Below are 10,092 nucleotides of genomic sequence, written 5' to 3' on the forward strand. Positions count from 1 at the left end.
GGGGTCTTACACACCAGGGCGGTAAAGCGTAGCGGAACGGCCGCGTTTTTTACCGGCGTCGGTGAAAATACATTGTAACATATCTGTCCTAAAACACCAACCGGCGGTAGTCGGCCATCAGTGGCGCGGGAGCCGGCTCCGCGCCGCATTTGGAAAATAGACCTCGAGCGTATTTTTCACGAAAGGCAGAGAAAAACACACCGGCCGAAACTAAGCAGAAAGACCGCGTTCGTCCCGCGACCGTTCCATTCGGCTTTGGTATATTTTGCCCCCTAACTGGACATCGAGCCATCAAATATGGTTCTAAACGAAAAAATTGCTTTATTTCCTCCCTTGGCAGTTAACTGCAATTGTGGGCGTAACGGGGATATTTGAGGGCAACATCAGATGCTGACTTGGTGCTGCCTTGTACCCAAAATGCTGTGCGCCACCTCCCTCTCAACAGGGTACCTGAAAACAAACATGGGTACCACCCAAGTTACTACCTTATAATGCTCTTTATTCTGACACGTTTGTACGTAGATATTGAGAATCGAAGGGATAAATCAACACTAAACATGCGGTCGCTAGATCTATTCATAGCCTGTTTTACGATTCCGCCGTCTGGCGGTCACTCGCCGCACTCAAGCACAAATAGCATGTGTAAGCTAAGCGCTAACGTGATGAACGTAACTCCCATCATAGAATCGCTGTAACATCAAATGCAGTACAGTCCAGTCCGAAAAGTCAGCCTCATCAGCTAACTTCACCTGTCTGATCAGAGACCTGTTTATACGGGGGTAGTCATTGAGTCACTGCCTTCCGTTTCGAATTGACCCTATATAGTCCTTTCTGCAAATGGCTTCGTTTTCCGGCTCCGGTCGAAAGAGGAAGTCCGATTGTGAATGTTGAGTTTGTAGCCAAATAGACTAGGCTACAGCTGTTGGTCAGCGTTAATTGCGGGCATAATTGATGATAGCTGTCAAATATTCACAGTGTCCTGTGACCTGTTCCATACACAAGCCCTTGCAGTGGGGGCATGGTCATGAGTCGTCAGATACAGAGCCATAGGCCCGATTCGAAACGGGGAAGGCAGCTGTCCTTCCAGTGAGCTAACTGGACATCGAGTCATGAAGTGTGGATCGAAACGAAAAATTGCTTTATTTCCTCTCTCGGCAGTTGACTGCATTTGTGGGCGTAACGAGGATATTTCGAGGATACATCAGATGCTGACTTCGCTGCCTTGGTACCCAACATGCTGTGCGCCACCTCCCTCTCAACCGGAAACCTGAAAAACAAACATGGCTACTACCCAAGCTACTACCTTATCATACTCTTTATTCTGACACTTATGTATGTAGATATTGAAAATCGAATGCATAAATCAACATTGTAGTACCTAAATATGCTGTCGCTAGATCTATTTATAGCCTATTTTACGATTCCGCCGTCTGACGATCATTCACCGTTCAAATAGCATGCGTAAGCTAAGCGCTAACGTGATGAACGTAACTCCCGCCATAGAATCGCAAGAATCGCCGTAACATCAAATGCGCAAGGCGGCGCACTCGTTAGTGCCGTTCGTAACGGCTGCCTCATCAGCTAACTTCGCCTCTCTGATCAGTGACCTGTTTATGTAGGAGGAGAGTCATCGAGTCACTGCCTCCCGTTTCGAATTCAGCCATACAGTGAACAAAGTCTGAGGCCGACTTCCTCATTAGCAAAATTAGCTGTTTTAGCTTCTCAGTACTGCTCAGCATTGCGAATGTTAGTTCCTAGTAGTGGGCGTAGCACACAGCAAATGCAATGCGATGCAATGCAGGGAATATGACAAGACTTGCTGTTCGTATAGTAATAACTTCAGATTAACATCACAGGTGCTAAAAGTGTTGTGATTATCACCACCGAGACAGTTGATAGTTTACATATTTGTGGTGATTACCCCGCAGTATAGTTCGTTAGTCCTTATTTTTGGCTGTTAATGTGGTGGTTCTATGTTGAGTCTATAGGAAGACAGCTGCTTTAGGCACTCCCTTATCTCGCTGAAAGGCGGGGCTGCAATTTAATTCCTGGTCCTCCAATCGCGTAACTCTGTTCACTGTATGGCTCTGGTCAGATACTCATTAACGGTGTGACGTCTTCCATGTGCGTTACGCCCCTTTGTGGGGGAAAACTGCCAATGCAAGTCAATTGGTGGTGTTGGGAAAGTATAAATGAAAGACAAGGACCTGTAGACAAGCGTTGTCCACGCTCAACATGCCACAAAGCAGTAACAGCAGGGTGCTAAAATTACGAGATGAAAGATATGAAAATAAAATCGCAAGGTTATGGATACAAATACTACCAAAAACCTGGCTTTTTATTGAACCTTAGAAAAACCGCTAGCATAACGAGTAAGTTTGCTAAGTTGCCAGGGTCACACTTCAATTTCTAAGACACACATACACAAGGTTATCTTCCACACACCGCGTGACACTGAAGAAGGCTCTGTGCAGCCGAAACGTCTGTCATGTCAGTCCCTGCAAAGATAAAATAAAATAAAACCACAAGAAAGAAGAAAAATTGAGTGCGATCCATTCCCTACTACTAAGACACACATACACAAATAACTATAATAAACACACACTTGTAAATTGAAAATTAAAGTACTTTATTTATCTGTCCTCCGCTAATACTGCACAGTCTTTCTTGACGTTTCATGGTTTGCACATGCCCAATGGGGCTTTGTAGGATTATATTACATGTAGTAGAATTTTACAGAACACCGGCTGTTCAAACAACATAGGCATGAACGGCCATCCGGGTACTTTGCTCGTAAATGTGCGTTACGCCCCTTTATAGGTGAAAACAAACCGCTCGTTCGTGACGTAATTAACGCAACTCCCGCAATAGAATCGCTGTAACATCAAATGCGCAGGGCAGCGCACTAGTTAGTGCCGTTCGAAACGACCGTCTCATCAGGTAACTTCACCTGTCTGATCAGAGACCTGTTCATGTAGGAAGGGAGTCATCGAGTCACTGCCTTCCGATCCGCACGGACCCGGGCTGTTCACTCACGGAACTAGCTACTAGCCACAACTGGCTAACCTTAATCCTACCTAAGTGCAAATGAATGGGTGTCAATGGAGTTTTCTACCATTATCATTTTTGTGATTTTAAAAATATTTTTTTGTCCTGAAATATTAATATTCAGTTCGAGGCTAGAAATAATAAGACCTTATTTGAGTAGCGTTTCGATTATTTTGCACCACTAGATTATTATATATTGGGTCACAAAGCTCAATTTTTATCAGGCCAAACCCATAAACATTAGCGGGATGCTAGCGAGTACAGGTCGAAATCTTCTAACCTGCTGTAAAACTACACACCTGAACGATTTGTCAATACAGCCTATTGTTAAACACCAGTCATAGTGCTTACCAGGAATGTTTTGTTGATGATATTTGTGACTGGAAATCGCAGTAGCAATGTATTTAGCATATGGGGTTCCCCTTTCCATTCCATACATTTTCCCACATGAAGGATTTACCGACACTCGCCAACTAGTGGACACTCCAAGAACTGCAGTATACGTGCAAAGCTAACTGGCTACAATGGGAACCAATCAGTGTGAAAATTCTCCCTGTTAGAGATTCTCTGTTGCCACACAGTCCAGCAAGTCTCTGTCGCTTAATCTTGTCGTCGCCTGTGTGTTCGCCCGGTTAGTCTGATTCAGTAAACTGTAACTCTTTCCCTACTGTGGTCTCACAGGGGTGGGCGGCCTTTGTTCCTGAGGTGTGTTTCCCGAATGATGACGTTTGTTGGCATTGAATCAACGTGGTACGATGTAAGTCCAAATCAAAGAAAGTAGATTGGAGAACAACTACTGGGTGGTGAATACATTTGCCACAGTGTTGTAAGGACAAGGTGCGCATGGGCAGTGGGTCCGACTCCATAATGGATAAAAAGTGTGACTCCCATGTCACTCTGGATATCTGGAATTTGAATTGCATTTTGGGTGCGAAAGAGGATGTCCGGTTATCAATACTCAGTTTGTGGCCAAATTAACTACAGCTGTCAATCAGCGTTAACTGCAGGCGATAATTAATGACAGCTGACAAAAATTCTGTGTCCAGTGACCTGTTCCAAACTCTAGCCCTGGCAGTTGTGGCATTGCACTTAACCATGTCGCCAGTACTAGAAGAAAAAGGTGACTCCGAGGGGCAGCCATACCACATTACACACCAATTACATGAGTGAACCGCCTTCTCGCTATCGTCTTTGGTTCATATTAAACGACACGACAAGAACAGCCATTTCTCGAACATCTCAAGTCATCCGATGTCAATTTGAATCCAATAAGTTTTGATGCACTACGACGTTTATGGCGTCTCTTTAATCAGCTCAGGTGCATTTCCACAGGCCAGTGACAAGACCATATGGAAGTACCCATCAGAATCAGTAATGACATCTTTATCAAAGTCAGGACATCTTTGCAGGGCTGATAGTATTCAGGCTCCATGCCTGATTTCAGGCTTGACAGAGTTTGCAAAAACAAAAACATGGATAATAATTACCCATAAGGTTATTCTTATCTCAGAAAGTGTTACAGGTTCAGGCTTGAATAATGGTCATACACAGGCTATTAAATGTTTGAATAATGTGTCAGAATAGGCCTACGTTGCGTCATTATGCAGTATCTTGTCGTCGTCGTTAGAGCAGGGGAAAAAGTTCAGGCTCAGGATTTTTTTTCACTATCACCCCTGTCTTTGTCAACACAATCATGTCCCTGAATTCCTCCCTCATTTAAAGCGATTAACAAAAGCTGGTTTAGAAGCAACGCACGGTGTTCTGTACGGCGCCTCCTCGCAGAATGCTGTTTTCACGATTAAAATAAACTTTTCAGTGTGATGACAACCATCACACCTATTGTATAGCTCATTTGAAAGAGGAGGTTGTCGTCTTCAAAATAAGACCAACTAGAATTGCGGTGGTTAATGTATGGGTTGATTGATTAAATCAAATAGGTAACAGTATTCCGAACACATCTGACCAAATAAGTAACAGTACTCCGTACAACTGTATTACATTAAAACGGTGCACTACCAATGGTTTTCATGACCGATCTAATGTGTATGCGTTTGTGAAGTGCTAAACTAATTGTTATTCGTTCCATGAAGAGTTTAAGTGAATATAACACGGTAAAAATAACATAGCAACCGCGTATGGAAGTGCCGTTCTGCAATGTAGCTTGTTGCAAAGCTACTTCCGACTAGCATGCATGTTGCTTTCAAAGTTATCTTTACCGTGTTGTAGTCATTCAAACTCTGTTTTGAAGGGATAGTTTGACAACAAACAAACACACCAACATTATAATTGCATGAAAATCATTGCTAATGCAGCTTTTTAAGGTAAATCAGATGTACGGAATACTGTTACTTATTTGTTCAGGCCGACGGAAGCTAGCGGCTCATGGCTAACTGGCACTTGGCACAAATAATCAATCCATACATTAACCACAATGCCTCACTGTAAGTCGATGTGGTCTTATTTTGAAGACGACAACCTCCTCTTTCACATGAGCCATTCAATACGTGTGATGGTTGCCATCACACCGAATGGCATTGTTTTGATTGCGGAAACGCCATTCTGCGAGGTGGCGCTGTACGGAACACTTACTTGACCAAACAACAGTGTACATCACTAAGCTATACGGTACATGAGTTCTCAATTTTAGTTTTCCCCTGACTGCGTGACCCTGGCTGTGCACAACTCAACCTCTGATTGTTGGAAACCGCAATCGGTCAAAAAATTAGCTCATGTGGTTGGCTGCCATTGTCTTGCCCCTCCTCAAAACGTCGTGTTTATAAACAAAAAAAAACATGTATACAGTATACTGCCCTACAAAGCAAAAAGGCAGTAACTGCGCAGGGCTCAAAACGGAGTCAGTTAACTTTAAAATGATACTGCAATCCAATATAAGTGTTTTTTGGGAGATTACTGACATGTGACGGTTTTGTTACTTTATCATTTTAAACAGCAATGCCGTTACTGCCTTTTTGCTTTGTAGGGCAGTATAGTATACTGTATATATTTTAATGCATTCCTGTTGGAGTCTCTGGATTAGGGGTCGACCGATACAGGTTTTTTAATGGCCGATGCGACACCGATTTTTTTTTCAAACACCCACTCTAACAATCAAGTAATGTCTCACAATGAAGTGATAAAAAAATAAAGTGTCTTGGTGCTTTTAAAAAAAACGAAAGACATAAAATATTAAATATTGCGTATCGGCCAAAACCACACGCTATTCTGCCGTACAATCTTAGAACGCAGTAACTCTAAAAACGGCAAACTGAGAAAAAAGGCTTCAAAGTTTTCCATATGGCGCGACAACTGTGTTGTCGGTAAATTGGTGGTGACACTTCCTGGTAATGCTTTTTTAGGATAGAAATTTAATGCACACAAAAAAAACCCCCAAAAAACAACATTTATGTGTCTTTTTGCCACAAAAAACCGACTTACTGCGTTCTTGGCTGGTATTACTGCCACAAAATGGAGTTACTGCAGGAGTTACTGCGTTCTTAGCTTGTATTACTGTCTACTTCCAAACCAGTCCCATTGGAACGTGCAGCAGTAACTCGCCGATTTACTGCGTTTTTGTTTAACCTTTTTTGGGTCATTTTTGCACTTTCAAAATGAGTTTTCTCCAAAACGGGACGGTGTTGGACCACCATTTTTGGACACAAGACAATTGAGGTAGTTTAGAACCGATTTCCGATATAAAAAATTTTTCGACCATTTTGAGTTACTGCGTTCTAGTATTGCACGGCAGTATTGGCCGATATCGATACACTTAAAAAATGCAAATATCGGCCCGATACCGATATATATATCGGCCTATCCTTACTCTGGATTAGGCCTACTAATGTTTATAGCCATACTGTATCTTCTGAGGGGTTGGCTACTAATCTCTCCTGGTTGGTGTGACTGCTCCTCTGGGTCATTTTAACTCGGGATGATTACCTAATATAACATCTTGGAGTGCTTGTCACACTCACGAATAGGCCTGCTTTGAAACCATTTATAAATTCAGAGCTGTTATTGAGACGCAGCCGCAGAGCTGTTTTTGGCACGCACAATTAATTCATATAGTTAATACGTCTCAAATGGAGCACTTGTGTGAGTGCTTTGGCATTCAGAACACAGTGCACTGATGTCTTTAGTGTGAAGTGTCCTGGGAAAGTTTAGAATGCTAACGTTGTGCTCTAATTCAGTGGTTCTCAACTGAAAAAGTCTTGGGACCCACCATTTTCTAAAGTCATTAGGTCGCGACCCATTTTTTTTTTAGCGTTCAAGTCAATTTAAACATAATTCTCAAATAACCATAATCATAACCATAACCAAATATAGGCCTACCTATACAGTAATAGGCCTGTGTAATATTATTATTATTATTATTATTATTATTATCATTAGGCCTGATATCATCATTATATTATCATTGCATTGTTGTTATTATAGGCCTAGCCATTATAGGCCAGTGTAATAACACCATCATTAGGCCAATTATTATCATTATTATTATTATTATAGGCATATTTTCATTGGTGTTATTATTATTATTAGGCTATTATTATTAGCTTATTGTAGGCCTATGATTAATAAACAGGCAAAAACGTTTTTAAAATTTGATTCATTTTTAATTAATTTAATCAGGACTTCAGCTTCATCCATTCAAGTATGGTTGCATGAGCATTCAAGTATGGTTGCATGAACAGGAATTGAGCAACAACTATTTCTTTACATAAACATTTCACAAAGTGGGCTGTATGAACATTGTAACAGCTCAGGAAATTGAGCAACAACTTAGTGTCAGTTTGACTTTCACAGACACAGATTTGGTATTTTTAACATTCTTAGTTCAATAGACGCTTTTGCACACCTCTGTAGTTGGGCAGGTGCGTAGGATGTTATCCCAGCCGGGTTGTCAATGAAGTGAAAAGAAATCCCGCACACTGTCCGTTCCACCAACAAACTTTAATACAACGTTTCGGTCATCCGACCTTCTTCAGGTAAAGTTTACCTGAAGAAGGTCGGATGACCGAAACGTTGTATTAAAGTTTGTTGGTGGAACGGACAGTGTGCGGGATTTCTTTTCACTTCATTTTTAACATTCTTGTCATGAATAACAACAAGTACATATGAATGCAGCAACAAAACCGCAAAAACTTTGCTTATATTCTCACATAGACTACGCATGGCTGTACGAGGAGCACCTTGTGGGAGAGTTGGGGATGCTTCTTGTCAATTATAAGGGCTTCGAACTCGGGCAGGATGGTGGACAGAGCAACTCGCATATCATGTTCAGTGTCCAGCCTGTTCCTCTGTTTTGATTTCAGTTGGACCAGAGTGGAGAAGCCACTTTCACAGAGGTAGGTGGTGCTGAAGGGCAGTCCGTCTCGCTGCCCGTCTCGCCAACGTCGAATACTCTCCTGTGACAGCACTGCACCAGAACTGACACAGTGTGACTTTTCCGAATGTTGCCTTCATTGTCTGGTCACAAGAAAGTTCAATCAGCTGGTTCTCCTCCTCGCTTGGCAGCGCAGCGCTGCCAATGTCTGCTTCAAAGGGATCACGCACCCATTCTTCCTCTCTGTTGTGTGCGCTCTCCGGGAAGTAGGCGTTAAACCGCGTTTGCAGTTTCTTCAGATGCGCGGTGATGATGCTCTTCAGGGCACCTCTGTCCGCGACATCCAGCTGAAGTGCCTCTTGACATACGTTGGGGAACATGTCGAGCCTGTCTTTGATGACTCTGCCTTCCCACAATGCCAGCTTCCTTTTGAACGCACTGACTTTTTCGGACTGCTCCAACTTACAATGTCCCTTCCCTTGCAAAGACAAATTCAATGTGTTCAGGTGCTCTAACACGTCGGCGAGATAGGCAACTTTGGCGAGCCATAGCTTGCTGTCAAACAGCTCCGCATAGGCTGAGTTGGTCTGTGCGAGGAAAGCTGCCAGCTCTGCTTTCAGCTCGAAGAATCTGGTTAACACCTTTCCCCTCGACAGCCAGCGTATCTCCATGTGGTACAACACCTGTAGGTGCTCAGCACCTAAGTCTTTGCAAAGTGACTTGAAGCACTGACTGTTCTTCCCACTGCGCTTAACGTGATTGACCACTTTAACCACATCCTTCAGTGTGCAATCAAGCTCTGGCACCATGTCTTTTGCTGCTAGGGCCTCCCGATGGAGAAAACAGTGGTTCCATGTTGCATTCGGTGCCCTCTCGAGTATTCTCTTCACCACTCCTGAATGTCTGCCTGTCATGCAGGCTGCACCATCAGTCGTGATCCCAACGCAGTTGCTCCAGGTCAAACCCACTGAGCGCAAGTACGAATCCACTGAGTTGAAGATTGCCGTTGTGGTGGGCAGATCTCTGCTGCAGAGAAACTGTTCTTGCAAGTCTCCTTCCCAAACGTGTCTCACATACACGAGCAGCACGGCATGATTCCCTATATCTGTCGATTCGTCCATTTGCAGTGCGAATTGGATGCTTGTCTGGACACGACTTGTCACCGGTTCTTTTCTGTTGTCTGACATGTCTTCAATGCGCCTGCTGATGGTGTCATTGGACAGCGGTATTGTCTTCAACTTATTTGCGGTCGCTTCATCTACCATCTCCCTCACCATATCCGCAACTGCAGGTAAGATGAGTTCTTCTGCTATGGTGTGAGGTTTCTTGACCTTCGCGATCCGGTGAGCTACGTGGTAAGATGCGCGGGGTGCCTGCACTTGCGTGGTGCTTGTTGCCGTTATCAGCCTCTGTGAAGCCTGCAGTTCTTGGCGCCGTCTTTGAAAGTACTCCACTGGTTTTTCTTTGACTGTCTGGTGTTTTGTGTCCAGGTGCCGTTTCAGTTTCGACGGCTTCATGCTCTCATGAGCTAGTGTTTTGCCTCATACCACACAGATGGGTTTCTGAACCATTTTGTCCTCGACACAACTAAACCTATATTTCAAATATTAGTACTTTCACTTCGGCATCTTGTTCATTCAAATGACTGTCTGCACGTTATCTCGCAGCATAAACACTCCGACGGTATCTATAGCAACAGTCTAGATGATATGGAACTAAAA

At 43.3% G+C, this 10,092-nt stretch overlaps 1 protein-coding gene across 1 annotated transcript; it reads right to left on the reverse strand.

Moving 5' to 3' along the window:
- Positions 1–8,385: 8,385 nt before the first annotated feature.
- On the reverse strand, positions 8,386–9,888 carry LOC134451718 (protein FAM200B-like). Its single transcript, XM_063202121.1, has one exon. The coding sequence runs from the start codon at positions 9,886–9,888 to the stop codon at positions 8,386–8,388; it is 1,503 nt and encodes a 500-aa protein (XP_063058191.1).
- Positions 9,889–10,092: the final 204 nt, after the last annotated feature.

Source organism: Engraulis encrasicolus, chromosome 7 (genome assembly GCF_034702125.1).
Source record: "Engraulis encrasicolus isolate BLACKSEA-1 chromosome 7, IST_EnEncr_1.0, whole genome shotgun sequence".
Classification (NCBI taxonomy): Eukaryota; Metazoa; Chordata; class Actinopteri; order Clupeiformes; family Engraulidae; genus Engraulis; species Engraulis encrasicolus.

What these genes read in the sequence shown, in the direction of transcription:
- LOC134451718 (XM_063202121.1), bottom strand. Translation starts at nt 9,888, where the DNA reads ATGAAGCCGTCGAAACTGAAACGGCACCTGGACACAAAACACCAGACA.